This window comes from Colossoma macropomum, unplaced genomic scaffold (assembly GCF_904425465.1).
Source record: "Colossoma macropomum unplaced genomic scaffold, Colossoma_macropomum, whole genome shotgun sequence".
In the NCBI taxonomy this organism is placed as follows: Eukaryota; Metazoa; Chordata; class Actinopteri; order Characiformes; family Serrasalmidae; genus Colossoma; species Colossoma macropomum.
This window is the reverse complement of record NW_023494805.1, coordinates 25760444-25788262: the sequence shown is the minus strand read 5'-3', so window position 1 is coordinate 25788262 and position 27819 is coordinate 25760444. Positions and strand designations below refer to the sequence as shown.

The 27819-nt window shown below is 38.5% G+C and overlaps 1 protein-coding gene across 1 annotated transcript; it reads left to right on the top strand.

Moving 5' to 3' along the window:
* The first annotated feature begins 47 nt into the window (after window positions 1-47).
* LOC118825387 (meiosis 1 associated protein) lies at window positions 48-26379 on the top strand. The gene is made up of 10 exons (XM_036595974.1): window positions 48-296; window positions 777-962; window positions 2376-2558; window positions 17082-17265; window positions 17395-17554; window positions 22216-22357; window positions 23149-23346; window positions 24040-24216; window positions 25585-25587; window positions 26233-26379. The coding sequence occupies exons 1-10, from the start codon at window positions 48-50 to the stop codon at window positions 26377-26379; spliced, it is 1629 nt and encodes a 542-aa protein (XP_036451867.1).
* Window positions 26380-27819: the final 1440 nt, after the last annotated feature.

Genomic DNA, 27819 nt, shown 5'->3' with positions numbered 1-27819 from the left:
CACTACATCATATTTTGTTACTATCCTGTTCTGTAGATTCGAGAGGCATGAGTGGCAGAAACCGTTCTGGCCCTTTAGCCAGCCAGGTGTGCTGTGCCTTGTCCTTCTGCAGACAGCCACCTCGTGTGCTCATTGTGGACACATCGCCACCCTGGTGGTCAGAAACATGTTCTGTCCTGTGTGAAGCACTTGAAAACTTCTTCTCTCTAGCAAGCGCTCTGGAGGGACCAAGCCGAGTGCCTCTGCTCAGTCTTTACGCAGTGAATCTACAGCTGGAGTGCCTGCTGCCATTTGTGGTGAGATAGAAAGAGACCATATACACTGACCGAGCACTTCATTAAGTACACCTGGCTTAAACTCCTTGTACAGTTTATCAGGTCTGTGTACCATATGGGTGCACTTTGTAGTTCTACAGTTACAGGATAAAAGCTGACTGAGTGTGCAGAGAAACAAATGGACTACAGTCTGTAATTGTAGAACTACAATGTGCACCTTTATGGTAAATGAAGCTGATGAAATGGACACTGAACATAGAAACAAGAAGGTGTACTTAATTAAGTGGCTGGTTGATGTATGTTTTGTCTTAATTTGTTTGCAGAGTACAATAGGAAAGCGATGTGGCTTACTATATGTTTGACTGTTGCCAGTGTCAGTGGCATTCATCATCTGCTGTATGTGTTTATTGTTGTGTGTGGTGTCAACTACGCAATTTACTCACTCAGACTATTCTTTCTTTTATCAAAAAAAGAAAAATTATGAATTTACTAATCTTTCAGCAGGTGAAGAGTAATCTTGTACGCCTGCATTCGTGTGTGGAGGAGCTGCGCTCTCTGCCTACAGAGGGCTGCATTCGACCACGGCCCGAACTGCTTAAACAGGCAGTACTGGACAGCCTGCAGCAGTACAAGCACTACGCTCACCATTCCACACTGGTGAATGACCTCAAGAGCAGCTCTGTAGAGGTGAGAACCCAATACTCACACTAGAGTGTGAGTTTTCTGGTCTGTTTTTTCAGGGTCCAACCTGTCTTTGCCTTGCTGCTGATCAATCAGGGTATCACATTTCTGTTTGAGAACATGACCTTTGCCACATGTCTGGTGTGCTATCATTATAGCTAGATAGATAGAACTTTATTGATCCCGCAGGGAAATTAGTGTTACAGTAGCAAGACACATAATTGCACATAAACTTATTAGGCAGAAATAAAAATAAAAATATACATAAATTAGTCAGAAATAAAAAATATACATACATTAGAGTCAAGTATGAGAGAGTAGGAATAGAATTTTTGCATATTTACATAGCATATAAGACAGATTTATGTGACAGCACGTATTGCTCTCACAGAACAGTGTTATGAGGTAGTTTACAACACAATGAGTATAAACATTATTAGGAATAGCAGCAGTATATACAGTCTAAAGTGCGCAACATCAAGCTGAATGATACACTTCAGTGAAACCTCACATCAAGTTGAATGAAGTCCCACTTGCTTCAGACTATTTTAGTACATATTTAAATTATTTGCCTAAAGAAATCTGGAACATATTTTATCTCTGTTACCAATCTTTAATGTATCTATCAACATCCTGACACATACCACATGGCCTGTCGTGGCTTCTCTGCTCTCTACAGGCTCCATTAAAATCCAGCACTAATGTTCTCCATGCAGGAAGCTGAGCAGAGGACAAGTGTATTTAATTAGATTGTTCTGATTTTTTTTCTGCTAAATGAGATTAATGTTACAATTTGAGCCCAGTATCTCTCTCATTTTAGAGTTAAACAGCTGCAAGAGAGCACAGAGTGACTGTAATTCAAACAGAGATGCCTGCGTCTTAGAGGTTTAGTAGCTTGTTGAAGCCGTATGCTACATATAATGTGGTCGCACACGCAGAGCTGAAGGCTATCATCTGCTTTCATCTGTGGTCATAAGACTGGGACTAAAGCACATAAGACTACTTAATCCCAGGAACACTTTATATAAGCACTATATGAAAATATGTGCAAAATATTTGGATGATTTCTAGAAGAAGACGGGGTAATGATGTTTGCTAATTTGATCTTTTTCTGTTTTTCACTTTCATCAAAGCTAAAGTAATTGACTTTTTAAAGGCTTGTCTATATGGTATATTATATAAACTATACTGAATTATCAATGGTTACAATATTTTAAAGTGTTCTACTTGAATGAATAATTACTTTATTTTTCCAACAGACCTGATTGTTTTGATATCTTGAACTCTAAAAGACAGATTTCTGAAGAACTGTTTATTATTATTAATTGATGACCTTTTCAGTAGTTATCAAGTACTAGATTGTTCAAGGGCAGCTGTCTTATTGTGTTGAGCCACAGTGTATGAATGGCCATTGTGCAGGTGACGGTGATGAGCAGTCAGCCAGGCCGGGCTGTACTGAGGCAGCTGGAGCAGGGTCTCAAAGACTCAGACTTGGTGAGTCTGCGCCGGCTGCTGGTTGTCCATATCGCTGTGGAGCAGAGCCTTCCAGAGAGAGAGCTAATCTGGAGCCCAGAGCCCTGTTCTACAGAACACATGGGACGAGCCAGGAGGTGAGAATAGTCATCTAGATTGAGGCTGGTTTTCCCCAAAAACATCTTAGCAAAAGTATGATTCTTAAATGGTAGAGCAAGCATCACACTAAACACTCTCTCAGTGTTGAGATGATATTAGCTCTAAGATGCTTTTGGGAAACTGGGCCCAGTTCAGTTCAGCACTCTCACAGATATTGCTGGCCTTTGTATCCCCACAATAATGAGTTCGTAGGGGAAAAACGCCTCATTGTGAAATGTACTATACATTAGAACAGGAGCACTTCACATATAAACTTATTATTGAGCATCTGTTATAGATTGCTTTTTGTTGCATCTCTAACATGAGTCTCAAGCCAAAACAGCAACAGAATGAGTGGTTTTATACATGAGCTCCAGTCTGAGGTTTAAGCCCTCTCTTGTTTTCTACATGTTTACTTTAATTAAGGTTTTGTGGTTAGCAGTCTGAGGCTCACTTTACCACAGGCTAACTAACAGGAGGTTCCCATGGAAAAAGTAAATAAATACATGAAAAAAAACAACAACAACAACAAAAAACACCATGCTTAAGATGAACCAAATACTCACAGTAAAACACAGTAATGCAGCTGTGTGTGTGACCTGACCCTGACCTGGTGCAATATCAAAAAAGATCTAATGATGATTGAATGTCAAGCTCAGAATGTCAAGGTACCACCTGTGATCTAAAACGCACAATGATATGGTATCACATTGGAATTGGAATAACAGTATCTGCAGATAATTGTTAAAAAAATTATTGGCATCGGACAGACCATCTGATTTGGCTGTATTTCAAAGTAATATCTGATGACACGTTTATTGTACTCTGGGAGAGCAGCACATTGTGGTGACGCTGGGATACTGGGCTAAACTCTCTGTGTTTTATTTACTTTAGTGCATCTGTAACCCTACAGAAAAAATGATGCATTGCACTGTAATGCGAATCCGGGTGGATGTAGTCCCAAGTCCTGTATTTTATGAATGTTTGTGTATAGGTATCAGCAGTTATGTACATCTAAAAACTTCTCATGTTAGCCCCCAATTCCCATATTGGTGCATCCCTACTAAAACTTGAAGGAGGTTGGGTTATGCAACCTAGCAATAATCCAAAACATATAAATCAACAACAGATTGGTGCTTACAGAAGAAACTGCATTTTGAAATGGCAAAGTTAGAGCCCTGACCTCAAAAGCGTATCATTGTTATGATATGATTCGAAGTAGCCCATTCAACTGAACTGAAACTGTTTTAATAACGCTGCTATCGGAAGAACACCTTGTATCTCCAAGATGGTAACTTTACAGGAGAAGGAAAAACATACTTTACTTTTAATGTAAGTCAGTGGAACCAGAAATTTTTCCAAGTCATTTTGGGTCATTTCTTTTAGTCCATTCATTATGAAATTTACATACAATGTAAAGGGTAACAGGCATTTTCAAATTATTTTAAAAACTGAAAAACATCAAAAATGGAGATACAGGGTTTTCTTCCGACAACAGAGATAAGAAGAATAAACTGTAATACCTCCTAACCATAGCACAGGATTGATTAACAGCTACAGAGGGGGTTTATATGAAATTACTGCCAATAAAGGACCTTCTACTAGTTACTAAATATAAGGCTGTGTTTTTTTTCCCATCAACTACCTTGATAGCTATTGGTGCAGATATTTGACTGTGAAATCTAAGCACCATTTGTTAAAAAATGACATTGTTATGAATTTAATAAACATATTTTGTGAGCCCTTCATACAATTCCAAAGCATTTGTAAAACACCACTGAAGTTTATGAAGGAAGAGCACCAGTATGTAGTTATCTTAATACCCCATTTAGACTGGATAGGTTACTCCTAATATCTGAAGTGTGGGTGGCACACAGTTAGCCCAGCTGTATTTTATCAGTCAGAACAGTTCAGGGTGCTGGAATGTTAATTGGAATGTTAACTTAAGTTGGAAGGCTGATTAGTGTGTTCAGTTTTGAAACGCACGCCTCATTCCAGATGTTCGTCTCTGCCAGCATTCTGAGCTTTGTGTCCTACTTTGTGTATTTATATTAGCACAGGGAGTGTGTGGACTGGGTGGAGTACTGTTCTGTTTCCTCCTCTGAGTGAAAGTGAGGGAAAGCTTCTCTGTCTGGCCATCCCTCTCTCACGAACTTAAAGAAGTCTGACCCTTGAAAAGTCAGCCAAGCTGGAAATTGCATAACAGCTGATAAAAAAAATATATTAGCTATTTCGGAGAATTCTATCATCACAGCAGAAGCAAAGGGAGTCAAAACAACCACAACTGGAACATGGCTTTCCAAATCACAAAGTAACTTTGTAAAACTTTCCCAATCACAAAGTAAACCTTCTTCCATTGACACAAGCCTTCAGAGTGACTGAGGTCATCTGATTTAATCTGCTTAGAGCAGGACTGTTTCTTAGGCAGGGGTCATCTAGTGCACTGCATTTGTTGAAGTTCATACTAACTGAGTAGTTGAGTATATTCTCAAGAGGAATCAGTGCAATTCTCTTATATTCACAGACACAGTTGGGGTGTGTCAGTTTTTCAAATATGACGTCAAGATTTGATTTGATTTTCAATAACAAAGTTAGTTTAAAAAATCACAAACCATAGAATATATAAGCGACTTCAAAAAAAGAGTCTGGTTGTTTGAGTGTGAGTGCATGCATAGCATAACTACTCCTCTCTCACTTTACCCCTCCCACTTTAAGTTGCACTCAGATGCCTAATTTTGATCATCAACAGTGATTTCCATGAATGACGAGAGAACTTCAGAAAAAAATCAATGGCCATGGCAGCGATAGAGTTTTAATCTCAAAATACTGTTTTGAATGCTCAGTTTTTCAAACTTTTAATGAAATTGTTACAAACTTAAAGGAATGGTTTGGCAGACATTTACACAGTTTTCCACTTAATCCAGATAGTCAATCAGCCAAGACATCTTTAGTGTCCAATCTTTTCAGATTTGTGGATGTGGTGTAAGACAGTTAGTATGACTTCTGTGATCTATAAAAATGTGGGCACCCATTTTACAACAGATGTTGTGTCGAATTCCAACTTTCCTTTGTATTCACGTCCTTCAGGAATATGGATGCTTGATTAAATTTGCAGTTCCTTTTTCTTTTTTTGAACATATATCTTCAGTTCTGAAAAAATCAAAATTAACAGATATTCATAAAAAGAAACAACAGAAATCATGGTGTGTGTTTTGGCTAGACAAGACCTGTTCTCTAAGATGGCTGGCTGCAGTGTTCGGCTACATGGAAGTTTTGTTCTTTTTTACAGTTCACCATAAGTCATACTGTGTGTCCTAAACCACACTGACAAGTCTGCATGGCCTTAATGACAATCTGGACATGGTTTGAGTGAGTTGAGAGAAGTTTTGGGTATGTATTTACAGAGTGGATTTGGGTGACTATTGACTTCTTGAGCCTCGTAGCTCCTAACTAAGGAAGTAAAATTTGGACACTGAACATGTATTGGCTAACTGACCACCATCTTTGGTAAGTGGAAAATTGTGTAAACTAGATTTTTCTACAAACAATTCCTTTGTGTGGAGACATATACACACAATCTTATTTCCAGTCACAGATCCACAATGACCTCCACAGCCCAGGGCTGCTCTCAGAGCAGGCAGACTATAGAACTGTCCAGCATCCCTCGCTCCCTCCCTCACATCCTGTTTTTGGCTTTGTTGGAGAAACTCTAACATGAAGACCTCATGATCAGCTCGCTGGAAGGCATTGTGTGAAAGGAAGGAAGCATGGGAGCGTGTGTTTGTGTACAGTATAAGTAAGACAGAGAGATTGTGTTAATGTTTGTGGTCTTGAACATGTGCACAGACAAAGGTACCACAGCTAAAGTGTGGACAACATTAATGTCATTGTTTTCTAATGACAGGTGCAGTGTCAAAATGCTTGGGATCATGTGAAGTCAATTGCTTTTTAAATCCTTAGAGCCGAAGACAAAATCTCTTTTATTCTGTGAAACCATGTGTTCATCAGAATGGTGTCATTATGATGCAGCCTCATGCATTTCTACCTGGGCTTTAAGCTTTGAGGGTGAATCATGGATTCTGGAATCTCTCTGCAATTTTACACCCTTAAGCTGCAGAGAGTAGGTTCAATGACCCATTCAGACTACATTATCATGGCATTACCTTTAATTGTATATTCAATGAGCACATTTACTCATGATTCTGCTTTTTTTTAACAGAGTGTTAAAAAACAGAGCTGTTTAAACCTGTAATGCATATCAGATCAAAGTGCGTATCATGAGTAATGCCAAAGGACCTCAAGGAAATAATGCTTTTACAGAAATGCGTAGCTCATAACCAAGCTGTAATGTCCTGTTACTCATCGATAATCATGTCAGTTTACCTTGAAAATTACCCGATAAGTTGAATCACATGGACTTGAGCTGAGTTGAAACTTCCAAATTGTGCAGTGCTGTTGTTTTCAGGTACTGGATCTGAGTTAGATTGCTGTAATACCTGTTTCCATTGGGGTTTGATTACTCATTGTGGTGGTAAAGGCAGTGCTGCTTTACCTATGGAGGTAATATAGGACCTGGAGAGAATTAGCAGCTATTTTTGAATGGAATTTGCTCAGTGGTATATGCAACCCCAGAAAGAAGGGGTCTTGGATAATGTCATCTTCACTTTCTTCCTGCACCAAAATTTGAGCCAATGACATTAGTTGTAAATTTCGCTCAGCTGACCATGTTAGAAATGCAGAAAAATTAGATATTAGCAATACACCACCTTCAACTCAGTGGTCATGACAGCAGCCAAACTCTTTTGCTCTGAGCTTGTGCATGAGCAATGATTTTAAAAAAGCAGAAAGACAGTTCTTTTTTGCCCCTCAAACAGATGATCTCTGGAAAAAGAAATGCCGATTAAAACAAAAAAAGAAAGTTTGTGGAGAAACATGCTTTTTCACACCAGGTAAGATTTATACCATTTGGCCACAAAGGATCACACTTAATCAGCCATACCAGCCGTTCTGGCTGTACGTCAGGCATGCTCCACTTTGACAACAAGGGTTTCAAAAGTTGAGACTGATTTCTTCCCAGTGCATGGGTCTTGTAGTTCCAATTTGCTTACACTGAAATTCAGACTGTGACTCTGGCTCTCTATTACATCACAAGTTTTCCATGTGACAAGTCAAAACAAGGCCACCCAGTCTAGTCTGTCTGTCTTTTGACTTCTCAATCAACCTCTCCTTTACTCTTTCACTGTCAGCAGCAGTAACTCAGGCCTGTAGTTTCAGAGGTGGCAGATTTAGTGCTATGATTAGGGAGGGGTGTGTGTACAAGAAGGACCTGCCCTCCACATTTCTTTCTCTCTCTCACCCCCTGTGGCATTACCATAGCGACAGGATGGAATGGTCAAGGAAGCAAGCTTATGTGAAGAGCAGGGCCAACGCTAATGACTCTCAGGCTGCTATTGGATAAGATAAAGTGCATGCGTGAGTAAAAGCAATAATTCACCAGGCGTCAGGGAGCTGACAGCTATGTAAATAGGTCTCAAGGTTAGTGTCTGTTGCTGGTTTGGGTTGGGACCAACACAGGCAAACTGATAAGCTGTTTTTAGTTTTAGAACTGTGCTGAAAGGATGTATGTGTGTGTGTGTATGTGTACCACTTGTATTAACACCTGTTACTCATGAAAATTAGATAACTTCATTCACCTCTTCATGTTCTACCTAATGCATTCTTTTGTAGCAACTGATGCTAGGTTGGACAAGCTTTACAGAATGTTGGCAAAGTACCCCATTCAAACTACTGAGAAATTGTAGCGAGACATTGTTGTCAAAATACTTAAATTTTGCATTATTAATTTCAAGTCATATTTATTGTACATGCTTGTGTAACACTAAAGGTAACACTGAGTGCATTTGCACTCAATAATCTGATAACTGCAGAAAATCAGATTTTGTCAGTAATCAACACGTTTACCTTCTCTTGAGTAATCAGATAATGAGCAACTCCGCGTCTACATGAGTGAGGCAGTAATCAGATTTCTGCTTTGCAACCAACCAATAAACTCACAGAAGAGGACGTGACGTAAACGTAACATAAAACCCGAACTTCATGCCGCGTTTTTTTTTTTAAACATCGCGCCACATTACATGAAAATATGAACATACATCGTCTAGATGATGAAGGATATTTAAATCCTTTATTTCGTGTTTGGTTTCTCTAAGCCATGTTCAGAGTGTGTACATGCACTTAATAATCAGATAACTGCAGAAAATCAGTAATTATTAATCAAAATAAACTCACAGAATGAGATGTGATGTAAACCCTTGTAAAATTTAAACTTCATGCTGCAGTTTTTTTTAATCATTGTGCTACTTTACCTGAAAATATGAAAATGCATTGCTGTGTTAAACAGTACTTGCTTATTTCCGGTACCGTGGTCTGTTTTCGCACGTGCACAGACTGAGAAATCCGAAAGAAATTCGAGTAAGAGTATACATGCACTGAGAAATCCGACAACTAAGCTAAAACCCAGCTCTCTTTATCAGATTTATTAATCAGATTTCTAAAAAATCTAAAAAATCAGAGTATGCTGTTTACGTGACCATTTAAATCATCAGAACTGCAGAAATCAGATTATGATTGGATTACTAAGGGCATGTAAACACACGCATTGACAATCTGTGTGACCTTCATGATGGATGAATTAGGTTTGAGCAGATTGAGAGAAATGTTTGTCGTGTTTAGGGAAAAGATTTGGTTTTATATTGACTTTTAGTGTTAGCAATGTTAATCTCATAGCAAGGTTTAAAACTAAAGAACAGAATTTGAACACAAAACATGTCTTGGCTGATCAATCACATTTGGGGTAGGTTAAAAAACTGTATATATTTAGTGACTCAAAACAAAAATTGCTACAATTTCTCTTTTTATAGAATGGGATATTTTAAACCCTAATTCGTACAACCATTGCTACAGCATTCCATCTTGTACATGTCATATCCATTTTTTCAAATGTCCATGTTTTTTACGTGAGAAGAGACTAAACATTGATAACTAATAAGTAGGCTGTATTTCTAATCATTCCTCTTGTAACTTTTGGCCTGCTGTAAATGTAAAGACTGCAGTCTTTAATCAACACAGACTAAACATCTTTCTACATGTGGATGTCAAGCATCTATTTTTCTGTTAATAGATTTAGCATGACTAATCTGTCTAGACATAGACAGTCCGCTGTCGCACTATGGTCATAGAGCTGCAGGAAAGAAAGTGATGGATAGCATCTGTCACATTCCCTCATTTTCTATCTCACTGCTGTGTTCCAGAAGCACCTGGCCATCTCTGTTTATTGCCCATTAGAGAATGTGCACCATATATCTCTCATGGTTGACCAGATACAGAGTGTGTCTGTAATTTAGCCTAATCTTCTCAGGTCATTTCAGGTGACAGTGTCCTCTCTCACAGTCTTTAGCATTAAATCTCAAGGTTTTTGTGCAAATAAATTAAACAGGGCGTTATTAGAGACAAGTCAACGCCTTATAGGAGGGATTGGGTCTTGTTTTGTTTCTTATAATAAAGAATAAAGGCCTCACCTTCTGGGGCATAGAAGAGTTGTTTCCTGGACCGCTGGTGACCTCCCTAAGTGGGGTTATCAGCCTGTAGAAGCTGTTTAGGCTATCGTATCCTCAACCGACTCCATAAGAGCACAACCATGGATATTGAAAACAGGCCAAAGACAATCTCTGCTCTGAAAGCGTTCAGTATGTCTAATCTCAAAATGACTTTATGCTGTGCACACAGTAGGTAATGCCCTGTTACTCACCATTGACCATTGCACAGTTTACCATGAAAATTACTTGATGAATCAGATTGACCTAATCTGACTAACACTGCTGTACTATAATGCTGGCACTAGTCCACACAGATCATACCTTTAACTGGTAATCACTACAGTGTTACTGTTAAACACCCTAAGCCCTGACACCAACAGCTTAGCCTAATTAATGAGTCCCCAAATTAATTACCTAAGTGGTGCTCCTATGGGGAAATCAATAAGCGAATAAATCAGATTAGAAGAGGCCAAAATCCTCAATGGGTTTGGTTTGAGGAGTTAACAAACCTTTTAGAATAGAAGACGAGAGGGGGAGCTGGGAGGGAGGAAGAGAGGGAGCCAAAATAAAGAAAAGGAAGGAGGAGAGAGTTGAAGAGCAGCAGGTGGAAATAGAGAGAGAGAAACGTAGAAAGAAAAAAGTCCTCTCTCTAGCTGGACAAAGGCTGAGAGATGGAGAGCCAAAAAGAAGAAAGTCAACGGAAGGTAGAGCAAGACGAGAAAATGAGAAAAATTTTGGCAGACTGAAAGAGCAGAAGGAAGGGAGCGTGTCCAGACTGAGGCAGTGTGAAAGAGAAGGACAGGGGAAAGGAGAGAGCGTTGGAAAGATGAGGGTGGGCTGGATGAGGGGGGAGGCAGAGTGAGAAATAAGGAGGGAGGGTGTGAGACTGGCTCCAGCATGCAATAAAAGGAAACAGTATGTGGCATGAAGGGTGGTATCAAAAACGTCGCTAGCTCCAGGGGGAGCTGAGGAACAAAGCAACACCATAAACCCTTATTCACTCACTCAGAGATTAAGCAACATGACTCATCACCATAAGCCGCTCTCAGACCTTCAGCTGGCATATGCTAGGAAATGCCTTTTTAGGCTGATCTAGAACCAGCTGTTTCTAGCCAAATTCTGGCGTTAAACTGCTAGAAATAAAACCATAAAAAACAGTCTCAGTTCTGATGAGAAGAGCATCTAATGCCTCAGAGGCTTTCACGTCTTATTCACGGAAGTGATTTAGGGTTGGAGTAGGACACTTTTGCTTTGAGCTTTCCAGTGTTGCTACTGTTTCAGACAAGTAGAAGGTCACTGGTTTGAAACAGACATGTCAAGAGGAATAACAACCTGTGCACATTTTTATATTGGCTGCAGGTGAGAAGGCACAAAACTGCTTTTCCGATGTTGGTACTGATAGCCTAATAAAAAAAATGCCAAGCTTAAAATGAAATATTTAACACTACATTTATATACCCTCTCTAGTACACCACCTTACTGTTATTATACATTAGCTATTGATACAATGTAATTTACTTAACTTCATTTTACATTTTGGGGTGCAAGCAATTCTTTGGTATTTCAGGCTATATTTGTGACAAAATCAGATAGAGTATATAAACATTGATATAGATAGACATAGATCTAAATCAATATTGATATAAATATATAAATATTGTGGACTATGTAAATATGTGTATATGGTGATAATGGTTATATCAAAACCTTATAATTTAATTTTTTCAGTTATTTTTTAACAGCCATTTGAAAATTACAGCAGCCCCTTTAGTCAGTTATATCAACCATTAAGTACCAATGATTCTTTTTTTCAGTGTCAAGAAAAAAGCAGAAAAAACACATTTAACAGACAATTACACAGAAGCCTCAGTTTTTCAGTATGTAGTGTGTCCACTCTTTTCCTTTTTGGCTTTCTGTTTTTCAAAGAAACCTGAACATATATTTTTCCATGCTTCTTATAAACACCTCCAAAGTTCAGTTTTAGAGATTGGTTGCATTTTCAGCTGCTCAGAATCCAAGTCATCACAAACACAATTAATGATAATCAGGTCAAGGCTCTGTTCAGTTCTGGTGTTCTAGAGCATTTTTTCTCTTTGACAACTACACATCCTTTCAGACTCACAGCATTGAATTGTCTTCTCACAGTGAAAGGATGGACAGAAACATCTGTGGATTTTTTCAGATTGGAAGCAAGAGTGGAGCTTGATTTTTCTCCTGTTTCTCCATGTACTGTTTATCTGATGGTGACAATTAAGGTGGTCTACCAGGTCTTGTATGATTGTTATGAGTTCCATTTTCTCTTTATCTTTTAATCATTTGTACTCATATTTTTGAATATTTTACAGAAAGAGGATGTATTACAGAGTTGTTGATTTCTGTTAAATATGTTTCTTGCTTTTATTCATTTATATTCTTCATATGTATATGCAGCTACCTTATTATGTAACCATATAAGGACACTTGCTGTAAAATTTTTAGAACTGCGACCAAAAGGTCAGAGAGTTGTAGGCTGTATTCACATTGCTTAGTCATAGATGGAACTAAACAGGCAGTGGATGTTTTATACAAACACAGCGTTGTGCACAGCTCCGTTCCCCTGCGTTGCCTTATCTCTTGGCTCTAGGCTAAGATAAGCATATTCTCCATTTTAACCACATAGGTTGTTTTGAAACCGAGATTTTGTTGCCGACTGTCTCTCTCTCCTTCCCCCTCTCGCTCTGTCTCTCTCTCACTTACTGTCTGGTGGGCTTCACTAACTTAGAGATAAACTAGCACTTTGAAATGGGCGGATAGATGACTGTGTTTTTGTGTATTTGTGTGTGAGTGTCCTGTGTGCAGGGCGGAACTGGCATGGTGGTCCATCCCCACGCACTGCAACACCATCACTCATTGTGTATTTTCTCTTGAGGATTTGGCCTTGAATGATAGTGTTTGCAGGGAGTTAAGAGGATCTTTGTCTACCTCCTCTCTTTTTTCAGCTTTTTTTCTCTTTTAAGAAAGGAAAGGGATTTTCACTGTAAGCATACTCACCTCCACTATCCTTTTAGTGCAGTGATGAAAGAACAAGTAAACTCATGGGTAGAAGCATTCAGCAACGTTGTTGTTTTGTCTGAGAGATTAAAATTATCGAACGTAATACCTGTTTTCAGTCTGTAGGCAATTTGTTTGTCAAATTTGCTTTTTCCTAAACATCCCACATGTAGTATCGTGTAGAGGAGCTACACAACCACAACAATACCCTTAAAGGAATACTCCAGTTTTTCAACATAATCTCTCTCTGTTGCATCTGTGGTGTAAGGTTGATTGCCACAGAACATTATTTTTAAACATTTTCCTCTCTGTAGAAACAAAGAGAAAACCTGTTGACTCAAAACATGCTCATGATAGAAGCCGATGAGCAGTTGTTTCAGCGCCTGATGTACTTTAAATGCGATTTCTGAATTTATTCAAATTATTTTTTTCTCCCAATTGTAACTGTATCCCCAGCCCTCAAGATCCACACCTTGTTTTTTTCTGCCTTTCACTCATTAGCATTACCAAACTTTCATAAGTCAAAGGTCTGTTTGTACAGTATAGTGGCCCTGTAAATCTGGAGATCAACATTTGTAGAGCTCCAGATTCGTATATCTAGATTTCATTTTTTATAATTTTTCCATGCTGAGTGCTGAGGTGGAAAATCACCTGGACGCCACTGCACTTGGACTCAGCAGTTCAGGAAACAGTCGACTGTTCTGACGGTGGAAAAGGTCCTGAAAAGGTCGTACTGTTGCGGTAATGACGTTAGCAGAATACTGGCAGGTGTGCATGTACAAGTGGATATCAGTCATCATTTGCTAATAATGCAGATTTTATATTAATGTTGAGCAGACTGTATGTTTCCACATGTCAGCTTTTTTCCTATGCTCTCCTCCCTCCATGACTCACTACCTGTCCCTCTTTTTTAAATTTTTGTTTTATGCTCATTCCTTTTCTTTTTGTCTTTTTGCTTTCTTGCTCTTCTCTCTCTCCCTCTCTCTTTCATCTTATCTGTTCATCTTCTCTGTCTCTGTCTCTTCTCCTCCTTCTAACAGAAAGCTGTCAAAGCAAATAAAATAATGTGTCAATTCATGATCTTTTTCACCAACAGTTTTTTCCTTTTGAAACAGTCACAGCCGTAAATTTGTGAATCAAAATCCACGGCCTGAAAACCCCTACAGACCACATACAGCACTATCAAAGACAAAAAAAAAATCCCCTTTTTTGGGGAAAAAATCCCTGCTCATAATCTATTATCGAGATCATAACCTTGCTCTTTCACCATTACCTCATAGGATGAGATATAGCGCTAATAACTAGCAGAGAGTAATGAGTCCTAATGGCTCAGTAGTCATTAGGTGCACAATACATGTCAAGCTAAACTTTCCAATCTCTTAGTGGCTGCAGAATGATCAATTACACCCCATTAGTTTCTCTCAAAGAAGAGAGTTGCTCTTTCCAGGCCAGTCTGGTACTCTGATGTCTATCTACACTTATGATGGAGAGAAAGAGAGATCAAGAGTGATGGAGGGAGGATATGACTTGCGTGGTTTCTGTGCAAATGGGTTGGAGATGAGTGCTAGTAACCACTCAAGCTTTTTTTTTACTGACATGGAGGGAATGTACCAGAGGAATAAGGACTAGATTAATATAGTCATGTCCAAAAGTATTTGGACAGTGACAGTTTTTGTAATTTTTTCTCTATACAACACCACAGTGGATTGAAATGAAGCAGTTTAAATGTGATTAAAGTGTAGACTTTTAGTTTTAATTCAAGGGCTTTTCAAAAATATTGAATTAACCATTTAGGAATTACAGCCATTTTTCCATGATCCCTCCATTTTCACAGGCTCAAAAATAATTGGACAGTTACTAAGCAGCTTCTTGGCCTGGTGAGGTCTGCTCCCTTGTTATTTCATGACAAATTTAAGGGGATAAAAGGTCTGAAGTTGATTCCAGGTGTTGAATATGCATTTGGTAGCTGTTCATGGGAACTCTCAGTATGTGGTTTAAAGAGGTGTTCATGCGTTGTGTCACTGTCCAAATACATATGGACTGAATAATGTAGGAAAGTGTAGGAAAGATAGGGAAATTAATATGGATAATGTCAAGCAAATTATGCTACAAACTGTGCTAAAAAAGCATACCACCGTTGTTCAAAAAAGGCAAGTATCTTCAAAATAGTAACTTTACAGAAGGTACACAATGTAAAGATGGCTCCTGTACACAAATGATGCTAAAAAGGGAGATACTTGTGTTTGTTTTTTTTGACAGTCATGTTATTATTCGACTGAATTGAACTGAATTATCTGAACACAGAAGGAAAGAACATGTAGGGAGATATAGAAACGCATAATGAGATATAATGTGTTAACAGGAGATGTGGGGGTTGCTCTGCATCTGTCACTGCTATCTACCCAAAGCCGCCATGCCTCCTGCTTTCCGCTTCTTCATCCACACCTTTTTTTTTTGCCCACTCACACCATCTGGGTGACATTTACTAGATGAAAAGTCTCATCAGTGTGTAGAGGTGCACTGCATTTATCAACATTCTTTCAAGTTTCACTTTTACATTCATTGCACTTTTTGCAGCTATAGCCAATTCCCTTTAAATGAACCAACAACTCGTTTTTCAAAATACTGTGCATAAAATATGGCTCTCTGTAAGACATCAGGCTTATGGAATATGAAACATGCTATTCTAATGTATTATTATTATGATTATTATTATTATTATTATTACCGGTAATGACAAGGAAGAGAAGGTTATTTCAGAATGCTGCCTGTATTTATGCGGTTTGGAATGATGTTATCACAAATCGCATGTAATTGATTGTATTGCTCCTTTATAGTTTAAATACTAACTTTCAACATGGTTTCAGTGTCCTTGTAATGTACTGTGTGAGCAGGAAACACAGTCATGTTGATGTTTGACTTGTAAATTGAAGATCAGATACAATGAATTAGCAGCTCTGCTTCACTGATGACCTGGAAAAGCAATTATTGCAAAACCGCTTTAGTGCATATTGTTGCTCTGAAAGTGCCCTAATGTCTCCTCCCAGCACAATTCCCAAGACAGCGGTTGCATGCTAGGGATTGCTTCCATTTATTCTTCTCTATCTCCTTCCCCTCCGTCTCTCTCTCTCTCCCTCTCTCTCTCTCATTCTTTCTCTCCTTCCCCTCCCTCTCTCTCTCTCTCTTTCTCTATCTCTTTCTCTCTACTGAACAATAAAAATTTAAACATGTCCACTTGGCTCCCATTAGGCTCTTCAGGCCCTATAGAGGTACATGAATAATTGAAAACAGCAGTGGCTCCAGAGGAAGAGTCCATTTATGCTGAGGTAGTCTTATCTTGGACAGGTTCAACTCCACAATTACATTCATGAGGAATTATTCCCCTTAATTCAAGCATCTACTCTAAAGCATTAAAGAACCATGCAGCATACATTAAAGACAGCTATCTAAATATTTGAAATGGGTTTCTTTAGAAAAAAATATGAAGTTAGTATTAGTCCAGAGTCTAAAAGGACTTTGTATGTCCAAATAAGACAAGATTTAGCTTACTCTGAACATTGAATAGCAGTACAGGCCATGTCTCATTACCTAAATATTTACCACTTCTATTGCCTTAAGGGGAATATACATTTTAATCAATAGCTCTCATAAATTATCATTTTAAAAAAATATAACCACACACATAGTTTTGGTCGTAATTCTGGAAAACATTTATTTTTGCCAAGCCCAAAAGAAGAGTTGATTAAAACTTGTGGTCAACTTTATTTCTGACACTTGGAAAAGCAACAGTTGTGCAGCTCCCTCTACTGGTGATTTGAGATTGATGCAAAAGCATTTTCACTTTTTCTCCTTGCTCAAGTATCTAACTAATCTTTCTCTCTTTGTAGAGGATCTGATGTTAGGAGCAGAAATTGACCTTCAGTTAGTGGAGAACAGTGTGGTTGCAGTGGAGAATGTTCTAAAAGCATGGCTGCATGACCAAGCAGGAGAAAGAGAACAGCTTCAGCTGCTCTTACCTGCACCTGAACAGACGCTCAGCCCGAAAACCAACCCTGCTCACAAGCCTAATCCTGGTAATTCACATTACATTCACAAGTGGACTCTATCTTACACTGAGAAGCAATCCTTTCTTACTTCTGAAAATCTGACATACAGAATATGTTTGCAGGCAAGGAAGTAAATAAAACGGTGTGTGTTTGTAGTGTGTATAAAGTGTGACATGCAGGAAAGGCTGGTGAGTCCTGCCCTTCTACCTGGCACACCTGACCTTGGAGCCAAAACTGAGAGCGTCCGGGACTTCCAGCCCCCTAACAAGAGCCTGTCCAATAAGAACCCCCCACCTCAACGACTACGAGTCGTCAAGTATGGTTGGAGATAAACTGAGTTCCATTGTAGCTATGCCAAAGTTTAATTACTATAGATCAGCCTGAGGCCTGCAAGCAGCCAGTCACATTAAAGTTCTGCCATGAATAGGGCCATTGATTCACTTCTGCACTGTCAGCAGCTCTTGAAGACCTATTATGCCATTGAACATGATTTTGAGAGGATTCTTTTAAAAAAACCTAAAGATTAAAGACTGTTATTTGCCTTATGTGTAATCAGGACTAACATGCATAGTATTTATATGTAAAAAGTTATATTAAAATTTTATCAATCTATTTTTTAATTAAACAAAAAAGCTTGTTTAGTAAGCAGTTTATCTTGTTGAAAATGTGTAAGGAGAGCAAGGCACAAACTGGAACATTTTCGTTTTTGCTAAATAATATTAAAGTCATTTGAATGTTAAAGTAATATCAAATGTATATGAATATTATATGGAGTATTTGTATATATATAAGGAAAACATGCTATCAATTTTCATAGCTATATTGATGACACATAAGTAAACATTTGCATTCCTTTTGAAAATCAAGACTCTTTTTACCAGCTTACAGGTTGTCCATCAGATATTTCTCAAATTTTCACAAAATCTTCTACAACTAAATTAGGAAAAAACTGAAAAACTGATCCTTGGTACTAAAATTCAGAAGCCCTTAGTTTCTTACACCAAAACTGAAGTACGAAACCTGGGTGTAATTTTAGATTTGGAGTAATTTTAGATCCTGCATGTAAACACTGGCACCAAAGTAGCTTTTTATCTTTTGAGAAATATTGCTAAAGGTGAGCCTTTTCTATCACTGAGTGATGCGGAGAAACTCACAGCTTGTACAAAATGCAGCAGCACGATCCAAACAAAAACTGAAAGAGAGCTCATATCACCCCTGTTTTGAAAGATCTGCACTGACTGCCTGTATCTTTTAGGATAGATGTTAAAGTTCTTTAACTAGTTTTTAGACTGTTTAGCTCTAAATGGCCTTAAAGCACCTGTGTACCTCGCAGAATGTCTGTCTGTTCATGTTCCAGCACCTGATGATCTCCTGCAAATGCCATCTGTAAAATACAGAAAATGTAATGTTATAATGTCTGTTATTATGCTTTAAAAGTGTGGAACTCCGCCTTTTGTTGGGCATTTAAGCTCAGTGCACACTTTTAAGAAACATTTGAAAACGTAACTCTTTGATTGAGCTTTTTATTAAAATTCTACCTCTCTTTTGGTATTTATCTTTTTACTTTAATCTGTTATTGCTTTAGATTGTTAGATTGATAATACTCTAAATACTCTAAAGTAACAGTAACAGTAATAGAATAAAATCAAAAATTTAATTTCTTTTATTACCATTCGCCTTAAAGCACAATAAGCTGCCACCAGTATAAAAAGTGTTCTATAAATAGTTATCCTTACTATAATTATTATAATAATGATAACCATTTATAGAACCCTTTTATACTTTATAGAACAACTTTACCGTCTGCGGACAATTCAGCTGAAAGAGAATTGAGTGCAGACCTCATCACTTACCCCACAGACGGAGCTAGTTGTGACAGACGTTAAAATGTCATATCTTTCAAAATAGGCAGACAAGCTTTCCAAACTAAACACATGAAAATATATTTATCAAAATAAATATGATTGGTGAAAAGAGGCGTGTCAAGTGGCAAATGCGTCGAATTTATTTTTGACCACAAGGTACAAGAGAAATATCAGCACAATAAAATAAGAATATATTTTATATCTTTGACATCTATAGTATGTTTTTGATTATTGTGTACATAAAAAGTTCCCAAAAAATGACTGTTTTGAATTTTTGTGGCAGGATATGGGCTTCTTTCATTGTTTACTTTAGGAGGCTAGGTGTAATACTGTGTTAAAACTAACCTCAGCATGTGAAGACTGTACTGTACTCTAAGTTGTTCATAAGCTTCAAAATACTGCTATATTACAGTTACCAAGAAGATGATAAAAATAATATAGGTGTGAAAAAGCTTTATGGTATAAAAAGTGTTTAACATGAATCTGAAGAAATATCTGTGACTGTTGTTCATGGATGACATTGCTATGAGAATACAAGGATACGACTTAAAGCACGTCGTACTGGAACCTGTTTAACTATGTGAAATATTCATGTTACATTTTACCCTGCTTAGTTTGTGCCATGCATCTCCCCAGGAAGATTTAGAACAGCCTCCTTGCCCACAACAATGCAGATCTGTGCAATGAGAGATGTATTGAATACCGTTTAGTAAGGTTTAAATGTTAAGCTGGACAAAAAGTAACCTATGGAAAAAGGGACTGTAAGACAGAAACCGAGAAACAGAGATAGAGAGGCTGAGAGAGGCAGATAGAGAGTGAGAGAAAATGAGTGGATTATGCAAAAAGGGCATCAGTGTCTTGCTGAACATGGGTATGAGTCATGCTCTAATGTAGTGTGGAACAACTAGACAGAGGTTTCAGTGTGTGAGGCTTGAAGCACACACACAGACAGACACACTGCCATACATTGTGATGACTTGGGGGTTTTGCATATGTTTTACATGCTCATGAGATCATTGATCTGAAGGATTTTTGGAGCGACAGTGAGAGCATTCTTACCTTGCCACTGTGCAGCAAATCGAAACATTCTCGCTGTGTTGTTTTGTCTCATTTGCTTTCTGTCATCTCAGTTTTACTCTCACTCTCTCTTTCTGCTTGCTTGATTACTCATCAGGTCTCTGCTTTATACTGTTCCTTCGTTCACGTATGTTAAGTGCTTACTTATTGTAAAGTTGTGAAAGGCACACATGACTAGTTTTTATTCATTATGCTTAAAGCAGTGGTCGGATCAAAAATCAAATTAACACAACTTTCCCCTTACCTCAGATGTGAAATGAAGTTGTTTACTAGTATTAGTTTTGCACTGGAGCTATGAGGTTAGTATACCTAACAAGTAATGGAAGCTAAGACTTTGCTAATAGCATAATGCAAACTGCATATGAAGGGTTTTGTTGCAAATGCATTATAGACCATTTTCAAAATTGTTCTTTTTTCTTGATATACATTGCTGGGAGTGGGCTTCACTGTGTTGTTTTATGATGCGTACTGCCTTTATTAGAGAAATAAGAACGTTTTTTCCATTAATATCAGTGCTTATTCTTTTCAAAAACTCTCTATGTTCAAATTTTTGGAACTAAATTCCTAATATCTTAAGAATATTCTCCCCTCAAACTATACTGAGCTGTTAAATAATCTCAAATCCACTAACGAGTGTGGTTTCTGACACTATATGTCATTCTGATATCTATACAAATGAACCAAAGTGTGGACAACATTCAGCCTTCAGATAGCTGCTACTGCTATTTTAAGCAACAGTACTGTGTACCTGTCATTTGTTTAAATTCCAGTCAACACAGCCATGAAGTTATACCCACACAAACATTCATAAACTTATTCCAGCTTGTTCCAATCGGCGTTATTTGTCATAAACATTGTATTTTCCAGCTTTGATCAAGTTAACATAGCATCCATGTCAGGTGACTTTTGTGTCATGACATTTTCTTGGGGGACTGAAATGACCTAGACTAGCTCAGTGTATGTCACAGTGACATAATACTGATAACATGGCGTAGCTTGCCAAGTCCGACTGGTTGAACAAAAGAGCAGCACTTTCTGGTGAGTTTCATTTTACCCTTTATAGGACTTAAGCTATATCACCATCAACATTAACTGTGATATACACTGAGGCTGCAAAGTTAGCTGTGATAACATGCCACGTCATTTCACCCAAAAAAGTGTCATGACACAGCCCAGTGTCAGAAAAAATGAATGCCACTTGACAAAGGTGTCATGTCAACTTGACATCAATGTTGACAAAAGGTGTAATAAAGGCAAAGGATGGTACACACTAAATACTGTAGCATCAACAAAGAAGAAGACCTGGAAACATTGCGCTTAAAGGCGAATGTTCTTTTATTGAAAAGGCAGCAAGGGAGAACCGCCACTCAGCGCTGATCAACACAGCGTGACAGCAGGGAACGTCACTTTTGCCCTAGGACTCCTCTCTGTTGTAGATGCTTAGCCCCACGAACTACCCCCACAGCCCAGCACATTAAAGCACACATAACACAAAGACATGTTAAACTAACATCCACTACTTAACTACAATAAATGTCTCTCCTAACGTGAGCACGGCGTCTCCCAAGAGCCTCTTAGCATGGCCCCTTTGCATGGACACACCTCCCACGCTCTTAAGGCAGCGCAGCCAGTGGCTGGTCACCATAGTACTGAAACATTTAGTTGTTGGGGCTTCTGTGAAAATCTGTTAAGTAATCTGTATAAATGTTTTCTGCTTTTTTATGGAAACTGATAAATGAAGAACTTGTACTTAAAGGTTGTTTTACCTGAAAATTAAATAAATGAAGGGTGGTCTCTGACTACATAGTGCTGTTTATGATGGATGTCACACAGTGTCAGAAACCAAATAAGCAAGTCTGTTTGAGATGACTTAACAACTTAGTTTGAGGTAAATGTATGATGATTTAGGCGTGCAGATTGCACAGTGCTAATTAGCTCCAGCGCAAAGCAGACTTTGCTGACTGATTAATTACATTTGGCGTAAATGTGATTTATAGCCAAGCCATTGCTTTCATTCAGTATATGTGTGTCTCAGAGCTTTGCAGGCAGATGGAGTGTGTCAGTCTGTGCTGTACGGTCTTCCACTGATCATCAGACCTACCACCTGCTGGCAGCTAGACTGGGATGAGATGGAAAACAACCACCAGACCTTCCACGCTCTCTGCCACACACTCAGAGTCAGTCCAGAGTGTCTCTGTGTGCAGGGGTACACATTGTCTATTGCCTGGTGCCCCTGGCCACCAAATTTCACATTTTGGCTGCTAAAATGCAGAGCCTGGGGTCAGAGTGGCCACTTGCCTACAATTTTAACAAACCTGTTTGGTCAGACATGTAACTAATCAGACAAATCCAATTCATCACCTGTAAGCAACACGATACCTAACATGGTGATCGTTGTAGTCCCCCTTGCTAAGCTGGTCTGCCTGTCATCATAGGTGCTGTTCCATTGGATGTTTGCTAATATTACTCTATTAATAATGTTTTAAATAAGCTAGTGTTACACCAAGATGCTATAGCTGCAGTAGCTAAACAGTACCGAATGAAATAACCTAAATTGGATGACGTCAGGCCAGACCAGCTTGGCAGGGGTGACCACCACAGTAACTATAACACCAGTGTTCTCATTAATGTAAAGTTTTAGTTGTTTTTTCTACTTTCAGAGCAATGTCTGACTGGTTTTTGGTACTGAAGCATACTTGTCAGTTGTAAATACAGTGTACGTAGGATAAACACATTTTGCTCTGTCCAGTCAGACCACCAAACCAATAAATTTTGTGGTCGAAATTCAGAATTTGTGGCAAATTTTTACATCTGTCTACCCCGTCTTTGGTGAAGGGAACACAGATTCATATTTATGATGAGATGTAATGTACTAGTTTGAAATATTCTTATTGCCTTTTCAACTTAGTGTTTTAAACTTATTTACCTCCGTGTTGCATGTTTATTTGTTGATTTGGTGTGTCTCCAGACTCGTGACTGGTCTCTCTTGGTGCGTTTGGAGCCAGAGTTTGGTTCTGGATCCCGTGTGTTTTCTTACTACATACTCCAGTCCTCTGCCTCACTCTCTCTGTTACTTAAGCCTATCCTCACACGAGAACTAATGCTGCCCTACAATCTGCCCACCTCTAATGAGGATCCACCACTGAACACTCTCACTGTGGTGCAGGTATTCTCTCATACTATCTGTCTCTCACAGACAATACACACAGACCAGGCAGATTTTTACACAATAAGTCCTTCAGTTGATCTCTACCATTCCAAGGCAGCACAGTCACAATCGCGCTGTGTTTTCATGTAACACTTGCTCTACATACTTTGCAACAATTTACAGGTATAAACTCTTTTAGCAATGCATGACCTACTTATGTCATTCTCTACTATAGCTCTAACTGTAAAAGAAACTAATAACTTCATTTTTGGGTTTCAACGTCCTACTCTCATATGTGTCATTTCCTCCCCATCATAGAGCGCCTTGGCAAAAATATCTCATAGGTAAGAGCATGATCAACTGGTAATGTCAGTAGGTCATGTGTTATGAATGTGGTTATAGAATGCACACACATAGAAACATATACAAACTTTTAGGGGACCTAAAAATGCTGGTACTATGATAATCACATTATCATAGTTTTACCAGTTTTTCTTATGCTTTTTACTCAATTTAGTCATCTGCAGTTTTTGTTTCTAGCAATTGCTCTACACAACAGTACTACAAATAAATTTTGAGCCCAAAATCACCCAGATCTGTAAATCTTGGAGCTTATTCTTGAATATGAGAAAGGTACTCGATACGTTAAACTTACTATCATCATTGTTATTATTTATTAGTAATCTCTTTAACTGCCTTTATGCCTCCCAGAGATGCCTGGAGCAGCTGGAGGAGGACCCTGTGTTTAACCCTCTGTGCCTGCGCACCAACCTCTACCCACAGCTGAAGATGAGAGGCCTGGTGTCCCGCTCGTACGGATCTCACTCACAGAACCAGGGACGAGGCCAGCGCAGAGAGCGCCCAGCAGAGGGCTCCACACCACGGCAGGTCAGATACTCAACAGCAGCCATGCTCTGCTACATTTTTTTAAATTTTTTTTGTTTTCCCTGCTCTAATGGCCTTGATTAAACTCATTAACTCATTTTCAGGCACTCACTGAGATGCAGTAGGTGTGTTACAAAACAATACAAAAATGTTAAGTGTATAGGGCCTCCAGGATTAGGATTGTGAAACACCACACTAGAGTATATAGTACAAAGAGCACTATCTATTATCTACTGGTTTTATGAAAGTAAGGAGCTTCTAAGTGCAGTGTTTGGCTAGACAAATTTGTTCCAGGGGCCAGTGTGGAACTTTGTACAATGATCAATCACCTTAACCTAATTAGATAACAAGCTATCAAGACACTTGGTAGCTTAAATGAAGTGCCTGCGTTTTATGGAGCACTATATTTGCTTATCAGCATAAATGTAGCCTACACACACATAAAAATGCAAATTGGTAAAGCTAAATATTTTACAAGGACAGTACAAAGATCCCAACTATAAAGAAGCACTGTGTGGGTGTGTCTGAAAGAAAGACAAAAGTTAGAATAAGGAAGTATTGTCCATGAGATCACTGACCAAACACTGACCCAATATGTAAACACCTACACAACAGGAGACAAACGTTAGAGAACAATGAAGAACTCTAGATAAAATATTGTTTAATATGGAACTGTCCACAGCTATGCTAAACATGATAGGCTGCACACTTATATACACACACACACTTTTTCATACCAAAGCTACTACCTAACCTGTACCTTTAACTTAAACATGTAAGAATTCAGCACAGATGCACACACATACTGCCACACAATACAAGAGTCTCAGTCTCAGTCTATATGGTCCTGGGCAGAAGTCAGAGACCACCCTTAATTTAATTTCCAGTCAAAACAGCCATTATTAATTTTTCAGGAGATATTTCTGAGGAGATTAGATATAGGGTAACCCACTTGCATAAGGGAAGGGAAGGTCAAAAGGAAAGTGAAAAAACAAGTTTCCAAAAAATGTTTAAATAATATAGAGAAAATGGGACTCCTAACTGCCATGCAGTATCAGGTAGACCACCAAACTTGTCGCCATCAGATAAACAGTACTGAAAGATTTCATATTTGAGAGGAGAGAATCAAGCTTCACTCTTGCTTTATCTTGCACATCTGAAAAAAGTTGTTACTGAGAAAAAGAACACAGACAAAAAAGAAAATTTACAGATGTTGAATAAAGTTTTATGGATTGATGTTTAAAATTTGTAATTGGGATTACTTTAATTGTTAGAAGCAGAAAATGCAACCAACTTCTCAGACTGAACTTTGCATGTGTTTACAAGAAGCATGAAAAAATATCCTGGCAGATTTCTTTAAAAAAGTAAAAGCAAGTTTCCCAAAAAAGAATAGAAGCTGAAATAAAGGGAAAGGGACACTAAATGCTGAAAATTTGCTATTATATTTACTAGTTGAGGCATCTGTGTAATTTTCTGTAAAATGTATTTTTCTGTTTTTCCTGACACTGACAAATAAATAACTTTGTTTTGGTCTTTGACGTTTGTACAGTACTTTATAAGGCTGTCTAAACCTACTTTTCAAAATAGTGTATGAGAATGAACCACATGCACTATTACAACTTATAAGAGTATTACTTACATTGGTAATACTGATAATGTAGGCTGTGGAACTCATTTACAGTGCTATGCAAAGGTTTTAGAACACCCGAGGAAATTAAAAGCATTTATGTGGGCACTACGCATTTATATTCAGAAAACACAAACATTACTTTAAGCATTGCTTCATTAAGTTACATCAGATGCTGGTGGTGGAATTTGACAAATCTAGGCAATAACCCAAAATGTGTTATTCCGAACATAATACAAGATTTCAATAATGGTTTTGAAAACAAGAAATTCGTTACTTTTTACTTCAGTGATGCTTATTTGTATTTATTGTATTGATAAATAGTGTTTTATACAAATACAAACACACTTACTGCCCACATAAAATTGTTTTGCTCTCTCTGACCCCAACAGGGACGTGTGAGAGCCACTGTGGCCCCTCTTGCTTCTGCCCCCCCAAGTAAGATGTCTCGCCCCCCTTTGACCTTGAGCCACTCCCGTGCCCGTGCCCCCTCGCTCTGCTTCCTGGTCGACGATGGGGATAATGACTTGCCAATATGACAGAGAGAGCAAGAAAGAGCAGTGCACTACTGAATCTGTTGGTAACCAGTATGCAAAACTGTTTCATCTGAATGAGAATATTTTTGGTCAGCCTACATAAGTATCAACTGACAAACCGCACTGCACCACAGATGCAACCTAATAGATGTATTTATAGTTCGGAAACACTCTAAACTGCAGTACTCGTTTTTGTTTTTTGTTTTTTTTTAGATGTGCAAATTAGCTCTCCGTCATACCTTTGGTATCCTGTCACTTTTCAGACTTGTTTTATTTTACATTAGTCACTAGAGAGAAGATATTACATATTACATTTTCATGTCTTACAGATGTCAGCTATAAAAAAGGGGGTTTGGGGGGTACACCTTTACAGCTTTGAGACATTTGAAAATGTGTAAACAGACATGCTGACAACTTCAGGATTAAATCAGTACTGACGAAAGAAAAACCTATTAGCTAGGCAATTTAGGAACTATTTAAAATAATTCCTAAATACTACAACAGTATTCAGTTCAATTCATTAGTCCCTATAAGCTACTTGAGTTTATTGTTGGTCAGTGCAGCATGGCAGCCTCACAATGGTGCACACACCAACTGTTTATATCTCTCCACAGCTGTAAAGCATTACTGAGCAGATAAAACGCCTCATTCTTCCCCAAAGGACTCCAAAAACAGCATTACAGTCTGTTAACTTAACGCCCATATTTCAGATGGCCAGGAGACATAAACCAAAACTGTTTTGTTTCTCAAACGCCTACAAGTAGAAGCAGTTCTCACGATGCTTAATTAATATGATTTCATTTACAGTATTTTACAACTGGCTTATTTACTTTAACGGCAACTTGACCACAACTGGGAAATTCACAAAGATCCAGGCTAAAGTGCTGAGGCAAGGAAATAAGTAAACAGAACCGCAAAAAATGTAAGGACAAAGGCAATACAAAAGCTGTTTTAGAGAGAGAAAGAGTACGAGAGAGTACAGCTCTTTTCAGTGCGCTGTTCTAACTGAAAGGGTCTATCTGTAGAGTGTTAGGGTGCAGGGGAGAGGAATGGAACGGAGCACATAAAGATGCAGAGGCATAGCAAGCCTGCACAACGGGCCTCAAAGAAACACACTGTACTCAGCTGATGAGAAATTCAGAACAAGGCCTCAATGAGAGAGAGCAAAAGAGAAAGAGAGAGCGGTCTGTTCAGTCCTGGGGCAATAAAGCCCGGCTTTGGAGCCGTTGTTATAGGGTTTGGGGCATAGATGTGAGAGAAAAGAGCTCTGAAACTGAAGTAAGGTCAGGGCTGTCATGTTGCTCAATGGAGCTCTATGACCAATGCCCATCAGGGTTGCTTCATTAAGATTTCCGCCATTCCACCCACCTAGCATGGCCTACACCATGGCGTTATGACATCATTTTCATGTTAGACATTAAGCAAACTCAACCCAAAATCAGG

What these genes read in the sequence shown, in the direction of transcription:
- LOC118825387 (XM_036595974.1), top strand. Translation starts at nt 48, where the DNA reads ATGAGTGGCAGAAACCGTTCTGGCCCTTTAGCCAGCCAGGTGTGCTGT. An exon ending in TCAAGAGCAGCTCTGTAGAG is followed by an intron (nt 963 to 2,375) that starts GTGAGAACCCAA and finishes GCCATTGTGCAG; the next exon opens with GTGACGGTGATGAGCAGTCA. An exon ending in CTACAGAACACATGGGACGA is followed by an intron (nt 2,559 to 17,081) that starts GCCAGGAGGTGA and finishes CTCTTTGTAGAG; the next exon opens with GATCTGATGTTAGGAGCAGA.